At 44.9% G+C, this 25,640-nt stretch overlaps 2 protein-coding genes and 1 long non-coding RNA gene across 5 annotated transcripts in view; 1 reads left to right on the forward strand and 2 right to left on the reverse strand.

The window, feature by feature from the left end:
* The first annotated feature begins 67 nt into the window (after positions 1-67).
* TELO2 (telomere maintenance 2) lies at positions 68-24,867 on the forward strand. Of its 3 annotated transcripts, none has more exons than XM_081839683.1 (21): positions 68-184; positions 1,107-1,453; positions 3,168-3,445; positions 5,031-5,099; positions 6,545-6,692; positions 7,588-7,690; positions 9,228-9,296; positions 10,806-10,947; positions 12,216-12,352; positions 13,123-13,211; positions 13,810-13,917; positions 14,033-14,121; positions 15,088-15,179; positions 15,833-15,949; positions 16,257-16,328; positions 16,622-16,792; positions 18,028-18,119; positions 19,097-19,196; positions 20,419-20,483; positions 21,513-21,628; positions 23,889-24,867. In XM_081839683.1, the coding sequence occupies exons 2-21, from the start codon at positions 1,122-1,124 to the stop codon at positions 23,984-23,986; spliced, it is 2,487 nt and encodes an 828-aa protein (XP_081695809.1). In that variant the 5' UTR covers positions 68-184; positions 1,107-1,121; the 3' UTR covers positions 23,987-24,867. The 3 variants fall into 3 exon arrangements, with proteins under 3 accessions (XP_081695809.1, XP_081695810.1, XP_081695811.1); XM_081839684.1 differs by lacking the exon at positions 68-184 and adding an exon at positions 216-359; XM_081839685.1 differs by lacking the exon at positions 68-184 and adding an exon at positions 557-634.
* On the reverse strand, positions 20,806-21,516 carry LOC309329387. The gene is made up of 2 exons (XR_014151111.1): positions 20,996-21,516; positions 20,806-20,898 (listed from the first exon to the last, which is right to left on the reverse strand). It is a non-coding gene; the product is annotated as an uncharacterized lncRNA (long non-coding RNA).
* The window catches only part of IFT140 (intraflagellar transport 140), a 91,945-nt gene continuing 90,068 nt past the window's right edge, over positions 23,764-25,640 (reverse strand). The window contains exon 30 of the mRNA XM_081839528.1: positions 23,764-25,327. Coding sequence (XP_081695654.1) covers positions 25,124-25,327 — 204 coding nt within the window. The 3' untranslated portion in view covers positions 23,764-25,123. The remainder of the gene's footprint in view (positions 25,328-25,640) is intronic.

Consider the following 25,640-nt stretch of genomic DNA (forward strand, 5'->3'; position numbering starts at 1 on the left):
GAGAGCGCGAAGCAAAAGCTAGAATGACGCGCGCGCGCGCACACACACATACACGCACGCGCACGCGCGCACGCGCGCGCGAACTTCCGGTTGAGGTTCACCGGCTTGATTGGGTTTCCGGTCCACATGCCTGGAGAGTGTCTTGGGGGGTTCACTGTTAGCCGTGGCATCATTTCTGCCCTTGGTGAGGCCTCGCGGTGTGTGTGTGTGTGTGAACTTCTAAAGGCGGGAAGCGAGAGGCTGAGGCGTTTCTCCCTCACGCCGGGCGGTCCTGTTCTACACCTCAGCGTGGGGATTAAGCCCCATTGAACTCGGTGAGCCCTACTTCCGAGTAGATGTGTCTTGGGTTCCGCGTTGCGGTAATTTCCAGAGCAACAGCCGTGTTAGTCTTTTTGCAGCAGCAAAAAGCAAAAGCAAAACCCAGCGAAGAAATCTTGTGGCTTCTTAAATACTTAACGCGTTTACAGTATTTTGGCTTAAGCTTTTTGTGGTCGGCAGCCCATTTCGTGAGGGCCTTTCTGAGGTTGTGATATAATAAATTTGTTATGTCTTTAAGGTGCCATGAGACTCATTGTTGCGGTGCTAAAGCAATGCGTGTCTACTCAAAACTGAGTTCACTGGGGCTTATTCCTAGGTAGTAAGCAGATAGAGGATTGCAGGCTTAGTCTGAAGTTTCCCTTAGGCCACACAATACCTACACAGGTGGGAGCATCCTGAAGTTTTGTACTTGCATGTTTATTTAGATTTTTAAAATCCCACTCTCCGCTCCCACAAGGAGTTCAGGATGTTGGTGGTTCTTATTACTTACTATGTTTATATCCCACATTTTCCACCAAGTAACTCAAGGGTACTAAGTCAGATCATTTGTCCATCTGGCTCAGTATTGTCTACTGATGGGCAACAACTGTCCACTGTTTCAGACTTTGAGTCTGTACTAGCCCTACTTTTAGATTCTGGGGGTTGAATCTGGGACCTTCCGCATACAGTGCAGAAGTTGTACCCCTGAGCCATTACCTTTTCCACTTCTTCTGTTCAGGGGATAATAATTACCAGCTCTACTTTCTCAAACCTTGGTGGTATTACTTATCGACCTTGTTGTTTTCCAGAAGTGACCAGGATAAATGGATTCTGACTTGCTTCAAGTTCGCCATATAGTACAAGAAGCAATTGGCACCCTATCTGTTTCCAGAGATGGAGCCCAGATCTGTGAGACTTTGCGGACAATTAAGAGCTACCTTGGTGGAACTGAAAATCCACCCTCCATGAAAGAGAAAAAAGAATTTACTCGCAATCATTTTACTACATTTCTGCAGTGTCTTATCAGTAACCTGAGTCTTGATTGGCTGGAGCAGTTCCAATCAGATGAAGATAAGGAGTTATGGGATTGCTTTTTCTTGGAAGGACCAGCAGACCAAACTTTTATGGTTCTTTTGGACACCATCATTTCTACAGCGTAAGCATGGCTACTGTGCTGTGATCTCTATATCTGAAACTATTTTGTTTTTAGGGTTCTCTCAGTTTAGAGGCCTGAATCCAAAGAGCCCAGTGCTAAAAGCACTTTTGCACATACAGGGAGACTGCTGATTTTTATTTCTGACAGCTGTCTCTCACTTCATCAGATGCCACTCAACATTTCATAGCAGCTTTTTGGAGTAGGGTGGAATGTTTGAGCTGCAGTAGGAAGGAGGATCCCAAAAAGTCAAAATGCATATGCAAAGGAGTGTATATGTGTTTTTAAATCCCACTTGTAGGCTCAGTTCAGATGTGATTTGAAAATCCATTATTTGGTGCTATGTGAGTTGGCAGGGAATAAGCTTTGTGCTCATGCACTGTGTCTTCTCCCTCCTTGTTTGAGTCTGTTTGCCCATCTTAGGTTTCAAGCCAATTACAAACTGTAGTTTCTGAGTTTGGATGTAAGGGCAAACTAGTTTGCCACAAGCCATAAATGGAAGGCAATGCCAAGGGGCTGAGGGTATGCCTAATCATTCAGCCATGGTTTGGCATAACATCTGAACTGAGTCATTGGCTGCATTCAGGCATAACTCTATAGCATGGTTTTGCATCATGAGAATGAGCATGGCTAAATCTTAGTCTCATGTGCCCTCGTCTTCAGCGTTCATGAGAAGATTGAAAGCTTCTCCTTTCCCTTTAAAACTAATCACAGGTCCCTGTATGTTCTAACTTAGGAACTGAGGTTTGTCTAACTGGTTACTTAAAACAAACAAGACTCAAAACAATGTTTTTTAACTAGCTGCTGTTAGTGCAAACCATAGTTCACATGTTTAGAAATAACAGGTGATTGTGGTTAATTCAAAAAACAAAAGCAAAGGCTTTTGATCTTCTCATACATGCCAAGAAGTAGTGAAGAGGAGAAAGAGCATGATCCCAAGACTCATTTTCCTAATATTGAACTGTAGTTTAGTGTTATTTCTGAACCTGGTAATTGTTTCAATATACAGTACTGCATGGACAGAACCCAAATATGCTTTTATTTTACCTCTCACTTTGCAAAAGTTGCTATCGTGATTGATCATAGTTTTATACCATGAATACAATTTCTACACCACAAAAAGTTAAAAATTCCCCTTTAGAAAACAATGTAGACTTGACTATTTTGCCTAATTCACACATTCTTAGGTGCAGTATTTTGGGCTTCACAGAATTTTGAATCCCTTAGTAAGGGATATCACCCCGAGGTTCAAAGAAAGGAGATGTGCGATTGCAGGAGTTATACAAGAGTTATGGGATGATAGTGTGGAAATAATTGTGGTGTGGATGTGTTTAAAGGAAGACTGAACTGCCATTGGTCAAAGATGCTATAATTCTTTCCTGTAGTTGGGTTAGATGACCTTTAAAATTCCTTCCAGTTCTAAAGGTGGTAGCTAACAGAAATTGATGTTCCTTAGTTGATTTCAATGGGTGTGCTTTGATTATAACTAATGTTGGATACACCCTAAAATTCTATGATTCTAGAGCAGCTTGATGGACATCTGTGAGTCCTCAAAAAGTATTGCTTATACATTTTCAAGTCTTTGCCCACAACCAGGAATCATAGAAAAGTGTTGTTTAAAAAACAACCACCAGAATTGCAGGTGATGATGTTATCTGTTGAATTGCTTTTTCCTTATGAATTGAAAATAAAGGCAGAAAAATACCTTTCCATGCAGGCCCAGTTTCCGTCTGAATAAAGTCGTCGATGTGCTGGAGCAGTTCCTGCAGAGAGCTGGACTGTCTGCTCTGATGTGGGAAGTCTGCAAACAACAAACACAAGCTGGCCCTTCAGTGCTACAGGAGGCCATCCTCAATAAGGTGGCCTGTCTCCCTGATCACCTAGGCAACAAGCTCCAGGGAGAAAACCGGCCTGTTTTCTTCCCCCAAAACTATTTCCCGCTGCTTGGTGTGGAGATGGTCCAGGTGCTGGAGAGGATCTCTGATTCACTGCGAGGTGAGATTTCACAGGATCATCATCATCTGCTGCTGCTGCTGCTGCTGCTGCACTGACAGGCCATGGCTAAGAATAACAAGTATTTAAAACCAGTTCTGAAATTAGGGGAGGGCAGAGGGAAGGGAAGAGGACCCTTAATGAAATCTGCAAGACTTGCCCCTGCTTCCTCCCAAGTTTAGCCAAACGACAGGCTTCCCCACAACCTTTTGGAAACAATAGCTAAGGAGGTGTCAGAAAATATAAAGGGGCCAGACTTTGCCTCTTGTCTTCCAAATAAAGCAGTTAACACATGTGAAACTGGATGGCTGGTCTCAACCAAACCAAGCAATGCATAGCTGAAGACCAGATTGCTGTCCTCAGCCAGGTACATAGTTACAGAAACGGGAAGGATCCTAGCTAATGACCGTTGAGCAGAGGTAGAGGACCAAATCATGTCCTCCCTTAGTCTTTTAAAATGGAAGCAAAAGGAACCCAACACAAAAGTTAGGGTGGAGGAAGCCTCTCCCCATTTGACTGCCTGTAATTTGAGCACTAGACTAAGCAATAACTTTGAACCTACATTGGTATAGTAGGAGTATTCAAATACTTTTAAGGTTTTTGTTTTTTTAAGAATTGTTTGTTGTGGATAATTTTTTTGTCTAGATACTGCTTGATGAAGAGCTCTGTGAAGACCAAACTTACAAACTGAACTTGGTCCAATAAACTATATTTGTATTTCTTGTATTTGTATTTCACAGTGATCACAGCTATCAAACTACATTGTTACTTAAAATAATAATCTGACACCCGTATATCTTTAGGTGCGTGTGAATAATTAAAGGCAGAAGGTTGTGTGTGTGTGTGTGTGTGTGTATGCGTGCATGTGCAGTCCAACCAAAATAAAGCACATTTAAATCCCATTGTTGTCAGTGTGAGTCTTAGGCCTGGATAATTCAAAAAATCTTTTGCAGGTATACAGTAGTTTATTGATTTATATTGTGCCAGTGATGCAGATGGTGCTTTGCATCTATCTCAGGGTACACTGACCAGCCATGGCTCTCTGGAGTTTTTGATGAGGAACTTTTCCCGCACTCCTGGAGGGGGTGGGCCTTAGTGGTTTGCTGTGTAATCAGCTGGGTCTGTGGTCATTCATTATCTCACAGAAATGGATTAGTTTTCCTAGCCTTGAAAGGAAGGCCAACCTGTTTTGTGCAGAGCTGGCTTCTCTCAAACCTCATAACGAGGCTTTCATTGAGTAGTGAGTTTTATTCTTCTGAAAGGCTTTGTCATCCTCACTTGCATGGACCCACTTTTCATTCTTCATGTTTAGCTCACTAACAGTTTGTTCTGGGTATAAGCTTTATCTGAAGAAGTGTGCATGCACACGAAAGCTTATACCCAGAACAAACTTAGTTGGTCTCTAAGGTGCTACTGGACAATTTTTTATTTTTTTATACATAGCTCCAGGTTATTGACTTCCCCTGAGGACTTCCACTTTTATGCCAGTGCTCTGTTCATCTTTGTGGAAGCTTTGCAGCTGGAGCTTCAGTCTCAGTTCTGTGATCTGACGGATTCATCGACTAACGTGGCTTTTTTTGTATTCCAGGTGGCTTGGATTGCTCAATCTCCTTTGTGTCCCAGGTGCTAGGGAAGGTATGCATGCATGGAAGACAAAGTGAGTGCTCTTTAAAGCTTGCAGTAGGCCATAGTTTCCTTTCAACATGTCTGCTTTCAAAGTTGCTTTCTCTCTGCTCTGTCACTCTGGTTGAATCAAACTGCAGCGATTGATTATCACTTGATGTCATGATGCTTCAAAGAACTCCTATGTAGGCTGGTTAGAGTGTTGCAGTTGGTAGTGTGGTTCATATGAACATTTGAAGCAGCTTTATGCTGAGTCAGACCATTGGTCGATCTAGCTCTGCCTAGCAATCTGTCAGCAGCACTCCAAGGTCTCAGGCAGATTTCCCTCCCGCAGCCCTGTTACCTGAACTGAAGGTGCTGTGGATTGAACTTGGGACCTTATGAGTACAGAGCCTGTGCCCTACAACTGTTTTATGCACCGAGTCCCCAAGCTTGGCATATCACAGGAGCTCATCTCACAAAAAACAGTCACACTCATTCTAAAGATTTAAGTGTATGTGCATAATGAAGTGTAAGAAATTACACCGTATCGTAAAAAGTATTTAGCCTCTAGAGTTACAACTCTGTGAAGATTATTGTCTTATGAGGAGGCTGGAGTCTCTGGAACCTGGAAATTTAAGCAACTTGATAATAGTGTTAGTTAATAATAACAACAAATGATGATTTTGGGCCACTAAGGAGAGAATTCCAAGAGAGCTTTTAGCTTTACCAGATAACTTGATTTACTGTTCCTGCTGACCTGCCCTCTTTTCCCTGCACCCCCCCCCCCCATGGCTTGTGAAAAGCCATTGGGTGCTCTTGCACATTACAATAAACCATGTGAGGAAGAGACAAGGAAAAACAGCTGGAATACATAATCAAGTTACCTGGTAAAGATAAACCATGGTTTATTGTGGTGTGCATGAGCTGCAGTGAACCTTGGGTTCATGTGAATCCTTCCCCCAGACTGGAGGTTAGCCACCTCTGCTGTGATGAATTCTTAGAAACTGTCTAACCTATAAATGACCCGGACAGCCAGGCAGGTGGCCTGGAAGAGGAACTGGATGCTAGATAAACAGGGAGCATTGGTTTGATAACCAGTTTTTCTTTCGTATTCTGTGTCTCTCTTTAAATGACTTGATCTCAACAGACATGTTGAACACTTAAGACTGAGCACTGCTTAAGAAAAGTCAGCTGTTACCCCTTTTTCAGCCACTAAGAGGCAGACTTTTAAAGAACAACGCAATGGAAGGAATATATAATACCATGGTTTACAGTGGCGAAGAACAATCTTATATGATGTGCGAAGGGCATTCTTATAAAAATGTTTTTGTAGCTCTCCTTCTTGAAGAACAGCAGGAAAGATCCCCCTCGTCCCACCACCCAAATTATCTTAACTACTGGCCAAAATAAATAAATAAATAAGGAAGTAAAAAAGGATGTTTGTTCTTCCCTTTCTGATTTCAAAGCAACTCCTTTTCTTCTTCTTTTGGGATGTAGAAGAAATCCTGAACGTGTTGGTGTCCCACCTGACGGATCGTACCCAGTCTGACTGCATCTGGCAGAGGATATGCTGGCGACTGGTGGGGAGTGTGCCGGATCGCTGGGTGGAACCTGTGGTCTGTGGCTTTGTTCAGGCAGCAGCAGGGTAAGTAGCCAAACCTCTGCGTGGAACGATGGGCGCATGCCATGCCTCCTTGTATCCTTGCAGCAGTTGAAAATGGTTCCCCCTGCACTACAAATTAGATTTCCTTTCAGCCTGCTCAGCTGTTGAAGTTTGAAAAGGAGGAAGGCTTATTTTATTTATTTATTTATTTATTTATTTATTTATTTATTTATTTATTTGTATGTATGCCTCCTCATAAAACACAGCCCTTTGGGCAACTTACAATAAATGACTCTTTAAAACAAGCTGAATATAAGACCGTTAAAATATAAACTGAAATAACTACAAGAAAAACACAGGTCATAGCATCTCCAAGATGTAAAACACAGACTTAAAAACTGGAGAGAACCTGGCAATATAAGTTGTTTAGGTGGCCTAGGTAACGAGAGAGGTCTCTACCTGGCACTGAAAAGTCCACAGGGATGACACCAGGCAAGCCTTCCTGGGAAGGCAGTTCCATTACTAGGTGCCAGAACCAAAAAGGCTTCTCTCTGGTGGTTGTCCATCTCTCTTTATTCAGTGGGAGCACCCCAATACAGCACCTGAAAAGAATCTTAAAAGTTTGGTTAGGCAGAGGCTGGTCTTTCAGACATATATGATTTGAGCAGAGAGACATCTCTCTTGCTTTTATCTGCCCTTATAGGAGGGGATAATGCCTGGCGTGCTCTGGTCCATGGGGTCACGAAGAGTCGGACACGACTAAACGACTAAACAACCTAGGAGGGGAACTTGAATATTGCACATCTTGCTTTACCAATACATTCCAGACTTCTATTTGTGAATCATCTAGTCTTGTAATCCAGTTGCGATTTTAAAACAGCACCGATTTAGAAAAAAGACACTCATGGTTGAAATGTTGCTTTGTCTGTATTGCTAGACCTGCCGTCCTGTCACGATTGTTGGGGAATTTGGTTGTCAAAAGCAAGAAGGCTCAATTTGTGATGACCCAGAAGATGCTGCTGCTTCAGTATAGCTATCCGGTGAGAATCCTTGGATGTCATTAATCAGGAGGCAAGCATGTTTGTTGGGATGGCATTATATGCTGTGTCTAAGAAGGGTGACCTGTGTTTTTACAAGTTGTGATGTTGCGGTGCTTGTGCTCTTGGACTTGCAAGTACAGTGGTGCCTCGCAAGACGAACGCCTCGCAAAACGAAAAACTCGCAAGACGAAAGAGTTTTCCATTTTTGAGTCGTTCCGCAAGACGAATTTCCCTATGGGCTTGCTTCGCAAGAAGAAAGCCCATAGGGAAATCTCCGGGGACCTCTTTTAAATGCTGGCGGTGGGGAGCAAAGCCTTTCGCCCCCCTCTGGCCTTCAGAAGAGGTCCAGGAAGGCCAGCGGGGGCCGAAGGGCTTTGCTCCCCACCGCCAGCATTTTAAAAGCGGTCCGGGATAGCAGGGAAGTGCGCTGCGCTTTCCAGCTATCCCGGACTGCTTTTAAAATGCTGGCTGTTGGGAGCAAAGACTTTCGCCCACCGCCGGCCTTCAGAAGAGGTCCTGGACCTCTTCTGGAGGCCGACGGGGGGCAAAAGTTTTTGCTCCCCCCCCGCCTGCCTTCCCGGGATAGCGGAGAAGCGCAGCGCGTTTCTCCGCTATCCCGGATGGCTTTTGAAGGCAGGTGGGGGGGAGCAAAGACTTTCGCCCACCGTCTGCCTTCAGAAGACCTCCGCTGTCCTGGGGGCTTTTAAAATGCTGGGGGTTGGCAGCGAAGGCTTTGCTGCCGCCCGCCAGCATTTTAAAATTGCCCCGGGACAGCAGAGAAGTCTCCGCTGTCCCGGGGGCTTTTAAAATGCTGGCGGTCAGCAGCAAAGCCCTCCTGTCCCCGGAGCTTGCGGGGCGGGAGGTGGGGAGAAGGGCTTTTCTTCCCACCGCCAGCCTTCAGAACAGCCTTCTGAAGGCTGGCGGTGGGAAGAAAAGCCCTTGTCCCCCCCCCCCAGCCTTCAGAAGAGGTCGGGGGACAGACTGTCCCCGGACCTGGTCTGTAGGCGGTTTCCATAGGAACGCATTGATTGATTTTCAATGCATTCCTATGGGAAACCGTGCTTCGCAAGACGAAAAACTCGCAAGAAGAAACAACTTGTGGAACGAATTAATTTCGTCTTGTGAGGCACCACTGTACAAGTTTCAGGGTGCCCCTTCTGAGGCAGGTTTGGGGAAACATAGGCCAGCAGCATCAGGAGGACATCACATTGGCAAACCCTGGTTAAAGGAAATAACCCTGCCATCCTGCTTTCTGACCGTAAATCTGTAATTTGCATTTATTGTTTTTCTTTTACAATATCAACACAATGCATATCGTAATGGTATACTGAGCATATTTGTAAATTTTACAATTACAACAAATTGGTCCACTAGGAACATTCATGGTCAAGCTCCTATTCCCATATAATGATCTGAATAGTAGGTCACCCAGTTTGGTTTATAGTTCATATTGAGAGAGTTTGTTCCTTTCTCAAAGGATCTGCTGTGATTTCCATGATTTGTCATGCGTATGAGCTCTGTGGTTTCATTAATACAGACTATGGTGCTCCAGAACCTCCTTGGTTATCTAGCCCTGGACAACATGCGGCGTCTCTTACTGATCAAGGTAAGCAGGGTGACGGTTAGCAAAATGTATTTCTATATATGTGTGAGAGAGATTACATGCAACTTGGTAGAGAACATAGGAGCACCTTCCCAGCCCTGTTATGTGTAATGTAATAAAAACACATCAGAACTAACTTAGAATGAAAGAAGAGTGACCCCAGAGCCACTGATCTTGCTAGCCTGTGTTTCACTCCTTTTCAGTGTGCTAACAAATGAAAGGTTTAAAAGTGAGATAAATGGGTGGTCATTTCAGAGTGGCCTTTCTCTTGTCAGTGGATGAGATCTTTTCATAAGGTTGGCTCTCCTACTTGACACAAGATGCTGAATATCCTGTGTGAGAGAGGATTTTCTAGTTCTGGGAAATATTAGATGTTGATGGAGCACCATTGCACTGAAACCAAGATGGGTTCTCCATCCTCCCCTCTTCTGGTTTAGCTTGCTAGGGTGGGAAGAGGAGGCGATAATCACTAACCAACTGAAAAAGTTGGTGGGATTGCAGATGCAGCCACGTGTTCCTTCCAGCAGATTGATGAGAATGTTGTGTTTTGGCTGCTCCATCTGGAGGGCAGGGGGGTTGTAGCTGGTACTGTTGCAAAGAAGGAGACACACACACACCCCTTTCTCCCAAGACATCCTGAGCCCAAGCAGCAAGCTCTGCACACACTGGTGGGACTGTCTCCCTGGAGCCCAACCCTTAAGAGGAGGCCTCAGATGGCAATTCAGCCCAGATACGCAGGGCAAATATGAGGGACGCGGGTGGCGCTGTGGGTAAAACCACAGAGCCTAGGACTTGCCGATCAGAAGGTCGGCGGTTCGAATCCCCGCGGCGGGGTGAGCCTCCCGTCGTTCGGTCCCAGCTCCTGCCCACCTAGCAGTTCGAAAGCACTCTTAAGTGCAAGTAGATAAATAGGTACCGCTTTATAGCGGGAAGGTAAACGGCGTTTCCGTGTGCTTCGCTGGTGCTGGCTCGCCAGAGCAGCTTCGTCACGCTGGCCACGTGACCCGGAAGTGTCTCCGGACAGCGCTGGCCTCCGGCCTCCTAAGTGAGATGGGCACACAACCCTAGAGTCGGACACGACTGGCCCGTACGGGCAGGGGTACCTTTACCTTTACCTTTATGCAGGGCAAAGCTTTCTGAGTAAAGCACAGGGCAGATGATCCCGAGACATTGAGAGTTAGTGCCTTGACTAAGAGGTTCTGTACATCTTACTCCTCCTTGACCCTGCTGGTAATTGGGGAGCTTTTACACCCCAAAATTTTGCTTCTGGATAAAAAGGGGATGACAAGAGATCTTAACCAAGCTTTTAAGAGGCATAGGTCTGGCTCCAGCAGAAGTCTCCCTCATACAAAATGGAATTGGGTTCATTGGCACTTACTGTGAAGATGCCTCCTCTGGTGGACGAAGGGAGTCGGTCACTGCTGGGTTATTATGCTAAGAGGCCCAAAAGGAGGCTTGTGGGGACAGGGGCAGAATGACATGTTGAACCCGACATTCAGGCTTCTAACACAGGTTTTGAAAGAGCTGCTGGAGACCTGGGGAAGCAGCACTGCTGTGAAGCACTCCCCAGTGGAGCAGCAGCTGTACATCAGCAAGGCCATTCTGATCTGCCTCTCTCATCTGAAAGAAGCAGAAATACTGAATGACAGACAAGGTAAGGGAGAGAGAAAAGGACCAAGCTGGCATCTTGGGCCGCTGGGCCTCAAAATCTTCATGGTGGAACCTTGGGAGATGCTCACAGGGTGGCTGCAGCAATTGGTTGTATCCAGTGGCAGTCTTACTCAGAGTATACTTATTGAAATGAATACGCCTAAGGTTGCCCTGTTCATTCTCTTCAGTGGGGCTATACTGCACAGGACCACCATTGGATAGAACCTATTATCTTGGTGTGAATGTCATAAAACTGCAGTTTATTGAGATGTGGTGAGATCAGTAGGATGTCTTGCCAATAGAGATCAACTGAGAAGTAACCCAACATAGGGTGGGATAGTCCACCTGCGGCAGCCTTCCCTAACCTTGAGACCTCCAGATGTTTTTGGCCTACAACTCCCATCACACCCACCTAGCATGTGCTGGCCGGGGCTGATGAGAGTTGTAGGCCAAAGTATCCGAAGGGCAGTAGGTTGTTGAAGGATGTTCATGGGATGGTCATGTGCTTTGAGCTTGGAGTACTGGTGCAGAGTGTTGCTTATGATAAGTTATTAGTGATGGAAGATCACAGGCCTGTTAAGGATTTTAATTTTGACCCATGGGCAGAAACAGGTCTTTATCTGTGGATCATTGTGCAAATCAGCCAGTATGTACTGTGGATCAGTACCCAGCTGGGCTCTCCTGTTAACATTAAGGATTCTCTTTTAAAAAATAAAATGAGTGCAGATTGTGGGGTTGTCTTGTGTGGCTTCTGTCTTCTAATGTATTGGTACAACAAGGTTCAAGAAAAGGTACCATATACATTGTTGAGTCTATGTAAAAGGAGAAAAGAAACCGATCTCATACTATTATGTTGCACTTCTTAAATATACAATGAAAATTTTTATTTTTCTGTAAAAAACCAAAAAAGACTAGCACATTTATTATGAGTCTGCCTCATTAGATCCATCATTCTTCGCAGACCATAAAACTTTCGGAAGTAATACATTTTGTAGCTATTAAAATGTTTTGTTTCTGTTTTAACCTGTGTTTAGTTGGCTACTCCTTTGAGTAGTGTACCCCCACCGCTAAAAAAAGAAGAAAAGGAAAGTTCAGCACTGTCTTCTTCTGCTTGCATTGGAAAGCCATAGCAGATGGTTCAAAAGATGCCAAAATATATATTTGCCCCATTGTGGAAAGCACAACACCTGCTTATCAGGTTTTAAATATGTCAGAGTTGGCTATTGTGCTTTTTGCTGAATTTTCTTGGTCACCTTCTGCTTGTCCTTCCAGAGCTACTCACAGTCATGATGGAAGGGATGAAGTGTCACCTGGACAGCAACTTGCCAAAGATCCGCCATATAGGGATGGTTGTGGCCGAGTGCGTCAGTGCCAGGGTAATGTCTGAAGGCCCCGCTCTGAAATTTCAGGTGAGACAGCCAAGTGAACTTTCTGCCGTGTTCGGTTGTGGCAGGGAAAAAAATCCTTTAAATATGCTAGTGGAATATACCTTTGGTATTGTGTCCCAGTTTCTGCCATTTAAAATTGTTGTGTGTATATGTTTGTGTGTGTGTGACAGAGAGAATGGTTCTGTTTAAATATAATGGGAAATCAGGATTTCCTACCATGTGAACAAGTCTGTAGGAGCCTTTGCCTCTCAGGAGGAGAGTGCAAGCTTTTGCTTCTGCTTTTAGAAAGGCAACATCTCCTTGTTAGGTCCAAACTTGGGGGACTGGTTTGCAAGACTGTGGCTTCAGATCCTGGCCTTTTTTCCCTGAAACCACAGTTGAAACAAACCATGGTCTTTCAAATCTGGTTGTAATGGGCAACTGTGGATTGTTTCAAAAATGGAAGCAAAACCTTATGTCTCCTTGTGGCTGTACAAGAGGCCGGGAGGGAAAGTATGCAAGTGTGAGGCTTGTTGATTCATTTAGCAGGAAACTGTGGTTTCCTCTTATGTCTGAATCCAACCAACATTTAGTTGAGTCTGGCCTTGCTTTTAAGCCGTCACCTGTCTCTTGTTACAAACCTTGCGGGTCAACCTGTTTCAACCATTTTCTGAGGTGAAACAACAAGCGCCATCCCAAGAATGGACTTAGTAAATCAAATTATGTCTGCCACTTGCCTTTATGCAAGAGCCAACCTGTGTATTAGTACCCTTATTCTATCTTAATGTTTTGCTTTGTTCTCAATGTGTTAGTATGAAGAAGATGATGAGATCAGAGATTTAAAGACCTTGCTGATTCAGAGGCCAGAGCAGATTCCTGACAGTGATTCCCAGAGCATTGGGTAAGTTACCTTTAGACTCCTTCAGCTTCAACTTGCACTGGCTGCTTTCTGTCATTGTTTTCTCTGCTGGAGACTTTGGCCTACTTAACACATTAAGCTAAACCATGCTCAAAACTAATCTGCGTTAATTTGTATGGTGCTAAAATACACTTTGTTGAATAGGCCAGGATTATAAACTGGTTTGATCTAACCTTGTTTCAACAAAGCATGGTTTAAGCTAACCACAGTTTGTCCCTTTCAAATGTAATCATAAACTGTGTTTGATTTAAAATAGGAAGCAGGTGTTCCCAGACCTCTCACCATGGCTATGCCAGAGGAGGGCGGTGGGTGGGGGAAGGAAAGATCACATGAGCCGAGAAGCTCACTAAAACATGATGTGGCATTCTGTGCAAATGGGATCTTTTAGTCTACATAACAGTTTTCTTATTTCTTTGTGGAGTTTCAGGACATAACGTCTGACGTTTTTAGAACCCAGGCTAATTTGCAGCATGTTTACATAATAGTTATGTTTTCACCTGCTGTTGCAACTCTTTCCTATTATCAACATAAGCAAGACTTTCCCCTCAGTTGGTAGGAACTTTTTTTTTTGCTACTGCAGGAACAGCAGACCAGCCATGACACCAGGCACCATTCTGAAACCCAGTGTGAAACCACAGCCAAGTGCTTCTGAAGGACTGGACCAGGGGGATGACTCTGAGCTTGATAGGTATGTGGCAAAATGTTGTTGCCAAGCAAGAAGATAGATACAATGTAGGATCTTCGCACTGTGTGCATGAATCAAATCTCATTTGAGGAAGAATTTAAATTTGTTTCTTTTCCAGCGATGATGACCTCGTTCCGTATGACATGTCAGAGGACAAAGAACTGAAGAAGACCAAGGCTCCCACCTACATCCGAGACTGTATTGAAAGTAAGTGATTAGGGATAAGATGGTATGAAGTCCATAGCATTGTTCACATGACACACTAAACCATAGTTAGCATGACAAGAGCAAGTAAGAATGAGCCGCAGTGAGCCATGGGCCTTCAGACTTCCCCTTCCCCTCCTCTCATTTGACCAGGAGAAACAATTTGGAAGTGTTTGTTTCCACTTTTGCTTAACTGCATTATCCAGACCAGCAAACTGTGACTGACACGAACTGGATAGTTTCAATCAAGCAAACATCAAACCGTAGTTACTAAAGCTGGCTTGTTTAAACTAACCATAGTTAAAATTGACCACTGTTTCTGGTCTGTACAGCATAGCAAGCTGTGGTTAATCAAATACAGAAGCAAAAGCTTTGGAACTCCTTGGAGGAAGAGAGCAAATGTTCCATTGTTCAAGTTGTGTAAGCCTATGGTTTAGTGTGACATGTGAACTAGCTTTCTGGGATGTTTTGTTTGTTTCTATCCCACCTTTCATCCAAGAAACTGAGGACACCGCAGTGGCTCTCAACATGTGTTGTGTTTCCTGGTTGAAGTAAACACATTTATTGCCTGTGAAACATCCTGTGGCTTTTCTGTTGGGCTGACACATTCTATGCCTTATTCAGAGCCTCCTGCACTTCTTTACTATCTTCTGTCTCCCAGACTAGGGCAAGTCAACATGGTGCCTAACTGATGGGGCTGGACTCCAATTCCCATCATCCCCTAACCATTGCTCATGGGGTGATGGGTGTTGGAGTCAAGCAAATTTTGGAAGGCACCTCATTGGCTACTTTTGTCCCAGACCTATCTATGAAAGACTGCCACAATTATTTGCAAACCCAAATCTTTTAGTTTAAAGCATATGATTGCATGAACTTTCTGCGTAACATATATTCCTGGTACAGCATTAACTTGACTGGACAACTGGGAAGTCAAATGTGAGCTTCCTTCTCATCTTTCCTTTCTCTCAGTCCTGACTGGTCCCGAAGATCCGGACAAGTATGAAGCCACAATGAGCACCCTGGAGAATTTGATCCGAAGGAATGTGGCAGCTGCACAAGAAGTAAATGCAAATTCCTCTTGGTTTGATCTTGATTCGGCTTTAGAAATAACCAATGAGAACTTGTTGGGGCTCAGGGGCTTGCCCTTGACGAGTGAGAAATACAGGAGGGTGGTCCCCTTTGCTATTCGAAGGCAATGACAGTTCTCTGTAGTTATGGTGGCGGCAGTTGACTTCTTTGCTGTCCAAGGAAAAATAGCGTATTTGGGGTGGGGGGGGAGGCGCAGTTAGGACTTTAGATCATACACCCCCAAACTCGGCCCTCCAGATGTTTTGGGACTACAACTCCCATCATTATCCCTAGCTAACAGAACCAGTGGTCAGGGGCGATGGGAATTGTAGTCCCAAAACATCTGAAGGGCCAAGTTTGGGGGTGTATGCTTTAGATGATTTCCAGTTGCTCTGCACATACGTTGAAGCTCATTGGCAGCTTAATCAGTCTAGGCCACCTTGGTGATCTCTTGAACACCCAACTTAGGGTGTCATGGTGGCAGCAAGAGAGGGGGACTGTCATCTGTTCCCTGCCCCCTGCAAACTTTTTATTACACTCGATGAGACCAGCTGACTCTCAACTTGACCTGCCTGAAACATCAAGCCTCTTGAACAGCTGAGACTTCAAAACACACACACATACACTCTTTGGTATTTTTGTGCAGGTGAGCGTGGAACTGGCAAAGGTCCTGCTGCATCTAGACGAGAAGAGCTACATAGAAGGCTTTGTGGGGCTTCGTCAAGGCGCTCTGGTGGCCATCGCTGTCACAGACCCAACACCAGTGAGTCCTTGTGCTGTCTTTGGTTCTGACTGGAGGGGCTGAGGAGCTGCAGCTGGCCTTTCTTAGCCAGGCTCAGAGAGGGCCATTTGAGAAGCTAGCTAAGGGGCTGGTAAGACAAGGAGATTGGTAAGGTTGCACTAGGTGGACAGGGAAAGCATCTTGCTAGGAAGAAGGAAAGCCATGGGCAGAAGCACTGGAATATAGCGGTCTGTTCCTCTGCCCCTAGCTTGCCAGATTGATGGAGCAGCTTGTAAGACTAAGGAGCCACAGAACACCTCTAAACTCACCTTTGTTTTCTGTTGCCAAGGTGGCCAAGTTTCTGACCTCTGAGTTCTACTCCCTGAACTATAGTCTCCGCCAGCGCATGGACATCCTGGATGTAAGTCGCCCTTTTCCAGCATATTATAAGCAAGCCTTGCGAGAGGTAGTGTTGCATTGCAGCTAAGAGACTGAGTTACCTGTAGGAAGCTCCCCAGTTCACCCCTCACCTCTGCCATGAAGTTGTGTATATGTGAAGTTCTGACTCCCGCATCCCTTATTTTGCTATTGTAAATGGTTTCTTGTAGTTTGAACGATGCTCTGTGTTTTATATTTGCTATCCTCGTGAAGTGAGTGGAATGCACTGCACCTCCAGGCTAGAAGCGCCTGACAGCTTCTTGTCTATTCACTCAGGTGCTGGCCAGAACAGCCCAGGAACTGTCTCAGCCCTTTTCTCCCAAAGCAAAGCAGCTTCCTAGTCTGAAACAGCCCAGCATCCAGATCCTGTCTAGCAACAGCTCTTCTCCAGACTGGCAAAAAGTTGTGGATGAAAGGATCCGAAGCAAGACCAGAAGGTTTGCAAAGGTGAAGCCAGGAAATGCAAAACTGCCTTGAGCTGTAGCAGGGGGCATATCAGTGCAGACAGACGAGCTGGTCTTGTATTCAAGGGCTTAAGAAATCCAAGAAATATGGTTTTCTGTTTAGTTCAGGCTTCCCAAACTTCTGGTAATGGGAGGGGCCATACATTCACCTACCCATATGGAGCGGAGTTCTCTCTTTGTTCTGAAGGCCTTCATAGAAACTTCCTTTACTCAGCCCAGGAGAGACAGCAGTCCATAATGTTATTAGGGTCTTGTTTGATCGGCTCTCCTCAGCTTTCAACCCCCACCCTCCATGTCTTTAAATTATAGACCTGTTCCGGCCTGTCCTTGATCTCTCCTGATAGGACTACATTGGTGGAAGCACCTTGAGAGCTCTATCCCTGATCTGGTCAAAGTAACAATTAACAATTATATTAACTCAGGTGACCTGTGGCTCCTTCTGAATCACTACTCCAGGATGCAGATTGTTTGCCTTAAAGAGCCAGTCAACACAGCAATGAAACGCTTAGCATACTTTTTATTTCAAAGGCACATCTTGTTCCAGGAAAAGAAAAGCTATAGCATATTCTTATTTTCATCCTGGGATGGGCCTCCTGCCTCTGATGGTCATCTCAAGGGAGGACAACTTTTCAGTCCTATCTCGCGTCTTTTATTGCCTCCATATTTCCCTCCCACGGATCTGTGCCATAGAAGGTGATGCAGTAAAATCACATTCCACGATTGGGTCCTGCCCTCCACCACCAAACATCACCACCCCCACCCCCGACATCACTTGATTTTGAGTTAAGCTGATACCACCTGAAATTCAGAAATATATGTACTTTCCCTGTCTGTGGCTGAACTTGGTCATAAGATGTTGCACTGCTAACCACAAAGGTGCTTAAGCATTTCAAAAGAAACTTCCCTTTTCTTACCTACGGGCAAATGGCAACACATTTCATGTTTCAGACACCAGTGCCCTTTAAAACTGATGCTAAGCTGATTAACTATGTTTCCAAGTAATCAAAGCATTACCGTGGATCTGGATTGGCATGTCTGAAATTCATAGAATCATAGAATTGAAGGGGACCCTGAGAGTCCTACAAGGAAAGCATATTGGTCTTTTTAAGGGAGAGTGGAACAAAACATTGCATCCATGAAGCCTCTTCTGGGGTCTTCGTCAAGTTTCACTTGCTAGTGACGGTTCTCCTGCCTGACCTTTCACTTTGTTTGGAACAGGGCCAGTCCCAAGCAAAGCCACCATCTGCCCCCAACAGATTTGGTCCAGTTGCTGGGCATTTCTTTTTCCCGCTTCTTCGGAACTTTGACAGGTGAGGCCACCTGCATTTTCATGTCCCTAGGGCTGTGTTGTGTTATCAGAGGTGTGCATGGAATACATTTTGAATATCTCCTGCAACAGCACCCATTATATTCATGGCTGAAATTTATCTCATTGCAGAAAAAGTAAGCTAGCAACCAACCAGGTGTGTGATTCAGGTTTGGTAGGTGCTGGGCTGTGTGTCTGTATTCCATGTTAACAATTGCACCAGGCATTTATATTTAAACAAACAAGTAGTTTAATTTAAACAGAGTACAGGACTTTTTCTGTCTTTTTATTTTGCCACTCCCAACAGCCCAAGAGCCAGAACAGTCCAAACTCTTTAAAAAGACTAAACTGTAGTTCACCTTTTCATTTGCAGGACTGCTGCAGCAAAAATGTCCAAAGGGTGCCTTTGCACCCAGGTCCTTGGCTCCTTTTGGAATTGCTGGATGTCTGTTCTTGCTCAGCTTCTGAAAAAGAAGGCTCTGTCTTGGCTCCTGGAATTCGGTTCTCTTTAGCAATAGCAGAGGGTGCCTGATGGAGAACAACTGTTCTCAGCTTTTTATAAACAGCAATTAGGATAGGAGCTGGGAGCTGCAGTTTAAGACCAAGGCTTGCTGCTTCTTCTTCTCTTTCATAATAATAATAATAATAATAATAATAATAATAATAATAATAATATTTTAACAAATAGAACAAATTGCTGTCCCAGGAAAACGTGTATATCAGGTGTCAGAAGTGTGTCTTCACACAAAGGCAACCAATGAAGGTTCTATATATACACCTGTGGGGGGGAGAATTCCCCAACCTAGGAGCTGCCACAGATAACGCCCTCTCCCACCTGGGCCAACTCCCTTCCCAAAACTTTTTGAGGGCAGTGGAGCTACCAAGAGGCTCCCTTTGCTGATCTTAAAACCTAAGGGGGGTTGTAGGGAAGGATACCATCTTTCAGAGCCAGTTAGAACATTCTCCCTCTCTGCTTTCCAGGCCACTGACCACCTTTGACCTTTTGGGAGATGATCACCTGGTTTTGGCCCGGCTGACACACACCCTGGCAATTCTGATGTACTTCGCTGTCAACACTGTGGTGAGGATACTAGATAGGCCCTTCCAAAGTACCTGAGAAGTACACAGTTGCCTGTGTTTGGCTTTTGGCATGCTGTGGCATCCCATCTTTTGCCAAAGGGAGCCAGTGAACATTTGCTTTGGCAGACAGGATGTGAGGGGGTGAAGCACATGGTGTATGCAGGGAGTTTTTGAAACTGTGTGGTCTATTCTGGCTCTGAATTAGTAGAGACCCTTTGGTTTCAAGGCAGAAGCTGCTGCTCACCTCTCCATGCTTCACTCTGTAATTACCACTGGCTCTGGGACTTTGCTTCCCTCTGCCCCTCTAAAATCAGGGTGGGAAAGTTGTGGCCTTCCAGATGTTGCTGGACTGTAGCTTCCATCTTTTCCGACCACTAGCCATGCTTGCTGGGGCTGGGAGCATCTGGAGGGCCACAGCTTCCCTGCCCCAACTCCAAAAGCCAGGTGCTCTCAGGATTCTGCATAAGCTGCTTGGTTTCAGAACTGCAGCAATAGCCAGCAGACCTAGCGAATGCAGGTGGGTGGAACGTCCACTCTCGACACAGCTCTCAGTCACTGTTGCCTTCCTATTCTTCAAGCACTAACATACCCGGTGGCCTCCCAAGATTGAGTCCTTTATCTTTGATTGGGTCACTTGTAATTTAAAAAATAAATAAATCCAGATTCCTTGGTCTAGCAAGCAACTCCAACAATGTGTTCAATAGGGAGATATAAATACATATCTCACAAAATAAAATAAAAAACACAATTTGACAGTTTATTTAAATTTCAAATGTGATGCTCAGTTTTTAAAATGGATGTCAATATTTCTTAAATCAGTGCATGCCGAGTTTCCCCCCACTATGCTCCACCTGCAGGATGTGGCAATTCCCCTGCCTCCGCGCCCAGGTACGAAGCAGTAGTGCCTTCAGTTGTGGATAATGTTTGAAACCAGGGCAGACTTTCTGAGGGAGAGCGGAGGAGGCTGCTGATCTCAAGCAATAGCCAGCAGTACTGTAAACAGATGGCAAACTGATCACTGCTTTTCGGTACAATTCTATACCTGCCTACAAAGGAGCAAGTCCTATTGAGTTTGGTGGGGCTTACTCCAAGGAAAGTGACTATGGGATTGCAGCCTTTGCTTATATCTTTACCATTTGGATTTTCTGCCTCAGAAAGCAAAATACCCGAGGCTAACCATGCAATGCCTCTTCCATGGATCCTGATTTGTGTGTCTCCTCCAGGTAGCATCTGCGATGGGGAAGGCATTGCTCGAGTTCGTCTGGACCCTGCGCTTCCATGCAGACACGTGAGTTCCTGTGAGCATCGTGGTGGCAGTGGGAGGGTCCCTCTGCACCCAAAGCCAGGGAACCCAATCAAGTGGGCGAAGGAGTTTGTTCTCTTTGCCCCATTCTCGCCCTTTGGGCCCCCCCCCCAGTAGTACCAAGATGCCAGAACCAGGTGGGGAAGAGAAACGGCTACAAAAAGGGAAAGTCAGGTTGAGTAAAACTGAGGCTAAGAGAGTGTTTCAAGTCACACTGCCCTCTTCAAGTTCTTGAACGAGTCAGCCATTTTCATAAGCAACTTTACAATGTTTGAATGTGAATGTGACACAATCTCAGGCATGAATATGTCATTATTTTTATTTTTATTACTATGTCCCCTATTTATTTAAACAAATTTAAATAAATAATTTGTTCGTTGCTTTTTCTTGCCCAAGGGAACTCCCAGGTAATCTACAACCAAACAAACACATGAACAAATTGTGTATAGACGTACTATGGACAAATTTAACAATATTTTGAATTCAGTTTTATAAACAAATGTATTAGGTTAAATGTAAGTTAACTACAGTGACGATCTTGTAATGTTTATAAGTTCTGGGTTTTTCAAATATTCCATATGGGTGTTAGTTCTTTTTTCCCCTTTTCTTCCCCCACTTTTATTTCTTGTTTCGCCCTGTGCACTCACTCTCTCTCCCTCTCTCTCTCCACACACACAAAAAGAATAAATTTTAAAAACCCATGTAGATACATTAAAACCAAGGAGGGGGGGAAGGACAAACCACCCATATTCTAGGAAAGCAGCTTTAGCTACAGCTTTCTCGGTGCTGTTCTTTACGCTCCAAAGAGCAACTAGAAGCTGTGAGTGGGACAGAAATCTCCTGAGTTCAGCTCTGGGTAACTCTAGGTGCAATTCAAGCAATTAAGTTTGGTGACTCCAGCAGAAAAATGAAGCTAGCAAAGCAGAAGGCGGTGTCAAGGCCACCAGCTATCAGTTGGGTAGGGATGAGATTCCTTCCTGCTGGCTTTCACAAGGGCACTCCTTTTCCCTGCAGATATGTGCGCCAAGGGCTTTTGTCATCTGTCTCTTCCACACTCCTGAGTGTCCCTGCTGAGTGCCTTCTGGAGGACATGACGGAGGAGCTTTTAGAGACCCAAGCCTGGCTGGCAGGTGAGAAGTCACTGTGAGAGCAGGCCATTGGCAGGGGTTGTGTTGAGGTCAACCCTTCTCTCACTCTCTGATATTGGCTAGTGGCAGAGAAGCTACATCCCAGGCTGGAATTTCTCTGTCCTTGTTCCCAGTGTGCCAGTTTGGTCATGTGAATGGATCTGTCTTCCTGAGGGGTGTATGGAAGTGGGGAATTCCACTGGGCCATTTTTCTCAGCACCCCCCCCCCAAGCAAAGGAGGATACAACCAGTCTCCAGTCAGGAGAGGGCAGTTGAGTGTCTCCTGCATGCCCAGAAATGCACAAGACGATGCAGCCTGACTCAGATTTCATTGCTGAAGGGGCGAGTTGCTAGGAATCAAGTGCCACATATCCTGGATAAGCTCAGAATCCTTCCCATTTCTGCCCTGGGTTGCTTTCCCTCACCATTTGGATCCTGAGAGTGAGCTTCCCACGGGAGCTGGAGAGGATGTGACACCAACACAGCTAGTCTTTGATCCCTGGACTGGCTGCTAGAAATCTGTGCCCTTAAAAGGGAAAAGGGCTGCCATGGAGCCTAAAGATTCCCTCTTTTCCCATGCTGTGGTATGTGTGGAGGAATAGGCTTTTGCTGTCCTCGAGCGTAGCCTGCTGAGCAATGAGTTGAGGCTAGCCTGAAAGGAGACGGGATGCATGGTCTTGGACTGATAACGCTCAGGAGGGCAACTGGACAGGTGGAGAAGAGTCTTCCTGGGCTGGTGCTAAAATCCCATATCCTCCTTCGCAGATGGAAAGTATTGTGCAATGTGAATAGGGTAGGATTTGCATACGCAGTCAAGGTGTGGAGGGGCAGAGTCATCACATATATAAACATCTCTCCAACCATGATGACTAGAAACTTTGGCCTTGTGGGTAACATGTTGCCTGGCCCATGAAGTGATATAGGCATATGGAAAGGGAAGGCAAGAGCTAGTGGCTTAGAAAATTGTGATAACACAGAGGTTTTGACTTTTATTTCTTCTACTGGGCTAGCCATCTGCTTCCACGGTGCACATTCTCTCGTTAAATGAGCCTTTGTTACATTGGGGCAACTGCTGATGTTAATCATTTTGGACCGCAGGCTGCCCTTAGAACTATGTTCCATTCTGTCATTTTATAAATAGAGGGGGGCTATCTGAGTGAGTCATGTACCCAGACTGACCTAGTGCTGGGCTTCAAGCGCTTAGCTTGTGCGCACAGGATTTCCTCCCACAGACTCGCCACTCTTTCAGGCTCCCCTCTGCTCTGACATCCTGATTTCCACTTTGCAAGACTGTTAGAAATATAGAGCTGCCAGCCACCCCCTCCCTCCCCCTGGTACAGTGCCTATTAGCTGCCTAGCAAGCAAAAATTCAGTAGCTGAAATTTATTCTGTCCTGGCATCTGTGTGTTGGGGGAAGGGAATGAACTGCCTGCTGCATTTCTCAATTCTTAATATATCTGCAGCTGTATAAGGTACAAAAACCTAGCCAGAACAAGACCAACAAGCCGAGTTGATGTGCCGTATAGCACAGTGCTTAAGACAAGGAATGATGCAAGTGCCACATCAGATGCTAACTTATCTGTATGGTATGAGGTCTGTTTGTGCTTCACAGTACAAAGAAGTGCATAACTCGTTTCATATAGTTGCCAGTTGATAAAAATGCACCTGTACAAAGTGGCTTATTGTTGCTCATGCATTGTGCAGTTGGAAGCATACCTCTGAGTAGGATGGCATAAATTTATTTCACACACAGATAGGTGCATGCCTGAAATGGCTTTGTGGAAGTCACCACTTCACATAAAGTTTTATGCAAAATGTGGATTTGTAAACTTGAGCTGGCTTTGTGTGGGAGTCAGGCTTTAAATTCGTCCTTTAAAACTAGTTTAGAGGTAAAGAATCTGAAATACTGAGCCAAAAAAAGATTACGTTCCAGTGTTCCCTCAGTTACTCAGTGTTAAAACTCCTCCAATCTTTACTTGGTCCTGTGGTTAAAGAAAACAGACAGCTGCTGCAACTTTATTTTGCCAGCACCTAGTGCTGAGATGTTTTGGTTACACGGGGTAACTGTGTAAAAAAGAAATGTTGCTAAATAAAGTTTGGTCTAAAATCAAACAAGCTGGATATTTGGAGAGCTGGGGTGGGGATAACTTCCTTTTATTGTTCCTTTACTGAAGCACACTTGACAGTTCAACTAATGCTTTACAGGGATTTCCTCGAGCCATTCTTTCCTCTCCTCTTGTCTGTCTTTTCCTATTTTCTGCAGATGTTGCAGAGAAGGACCCAGATGGTGACTGCAGAAGTTTGGCACTGCAGAATCTGCTACTGATGGAAAACCTGAAGAAAAAAACTCTTGAAACGTGAAGGTGGGCTTGATGATGGAGATGCCCTTTGCCTGCCCTCTGTTCAGCTGGTGGCTCAGAATCTGCCCTGTCTCTGCTTGGAGGAAAGGAAAGGAAGGAGGACACTGAGTTGTAAGCCATAGATAGGTAGCTTAACACCTGGGCTTGGTAGCAGAGGGTAGTTGAGTATGCATTTGTTGTTGGTCTGTTGGTAGAGAGGTGTGCTGGTACTGCTGCTCTTCTGCAAACACACACTTGTGTGTGCATAGGCTGACACTGTAGCCAGGACAGGAGCAAAGAGACTATTTACTCAGTGTTCTTGAACCAGGTTAATATGAGTATGTTGCAAAGGAAAGGATCTACGCCAGCTCCTAGAACCTGTGTGTTGTTCGTCTCATCTGAGCTCTGGATAGAGCATGGGCTCCTTTTGACTTTGGGTCCTTACTGGGTATCATGCATTAACTTCTGTTTGACTTTTGTGCATGACTACAGTGGCCAATGGTAACACAGCAGGATTCTATTGACTGATCAGGTCTGATAAAATGGCTTGAAAGTGCTGTTAACTCAGCCTAAGATGTTCACTATCAGAAGACTGGTGCACAGGTCATGTGGCTCATCTGCCAGGAGCAGATGAAGTCATTTCTCCTGGCACTATTTCACACACACTGCAAAAAGCGCGCTCTCAACTTGCACTAAATGCGATCCAAGAGGAGAAGGGGGTGGGGTGAGGGAAAATGGAAGTCATGTTGGATGCTCTGTTTGATTACATCAGATTTTCAAACAATGTGTTATGAGGTCTGTTTTGGCCCAAACCTCTTGGTCTCTCATCTTTTCTGATATACAAAATTACTCAAGACATTTGTGTTTCCCAAAAATGTAATAAAAGTACTAAAATACCTGAAAGTGGGCTGAAAACAAAAATGGCTATCTTAAACTATACATATTTTTACCACTACTAACTTGCTAAGAGATGCACAAACCTCAAAAATTGGGCAGTGCATTCCAACCGTAACATCTTGGAAAAAGCCAAGCATACAATATAGCTTAGAAACTGCCTTCCCACCAGTCTATTTACCCCTAATAAAATGAGGCAAGGCAATCCTTTGGCTCTCCTCTAACAGTGCAGGAATGGAAGTTACAGGGACCAAGCTCAGACTGCTTAGGAAGCCTCTGCTTCATCAGCCACTTCGTCTTCCACCCCTTTCTCCTCCATGCTGTTGTGGCGAACCCTCTCTGGAGCAGTGTTTCGGCTCAGAGGAATGCCCAGCCCCCTGTGGACAGCCTCCACAGTCTGTTGGCTCACATAGTAATTGAGGTTTACGCAGGGAATCTTTTTCCGCAACTCTTCTAGGTACCGGTAGGCCTAGGGAGAACAAAAGTATGTCCTAGTCAAGGGTTGTTCTCACATGAACAGAATGGTAAAATGAACTAAAAAAAATCTACCTCCAGGTGACTGTGGCACTGACAAGCTATTTTAAGCTCAGACTGTAATCCGTTATCTGCTTATACTGGAACAGTGCAATCATAACCACAGATCTGAGTTGTCTTTGGGAAACCATATCCACAGGTTTTCAGCATTTGACTAAGGAGTTTTCTAATAGCTATAACCAACAGCAGAAATGTTGTGAGATGCTGGTTTTCATTAGATGTATGAGTGATTCCCAAGGCTCCATAAT

This window comes from Podarcis erhardii, assembly GCF_964252035.2.
Source record: "Podarcis erhardii genome assembly, chromosome: 14".
Lineage (NCBI taxonomy): Eukaryota > Metazoa > Chordata > Lepidosauria > Squamata > Lacertidae > Podarcis > Podarcis erhardii.

Bases quoted from the DNA above. Each gene is read 5' to 3' on its own strand.
- TELO2 (XM_081839683.1), top strand. From the start codon at position 1,122: ATGGATTCTGACTTGCTTCAAGTTCGCCATATAGTACAAGAAGCAATT. The intron at 12,353-13,122 runs GTGAGACAGCCA...TCAATGTGTTAG, and splicing joins GCCCCGCTCTGAAATTTCAG to TATGAAGAAGATGATGAGAT. The intron at 16,793-18,027 runs GTGAAGCCAGGA...TGTTTGGAACAG, and splicing joins AGACCAGAAGGTTTGCAAAG to GGCCAGTCCCAAGCAAAGCC.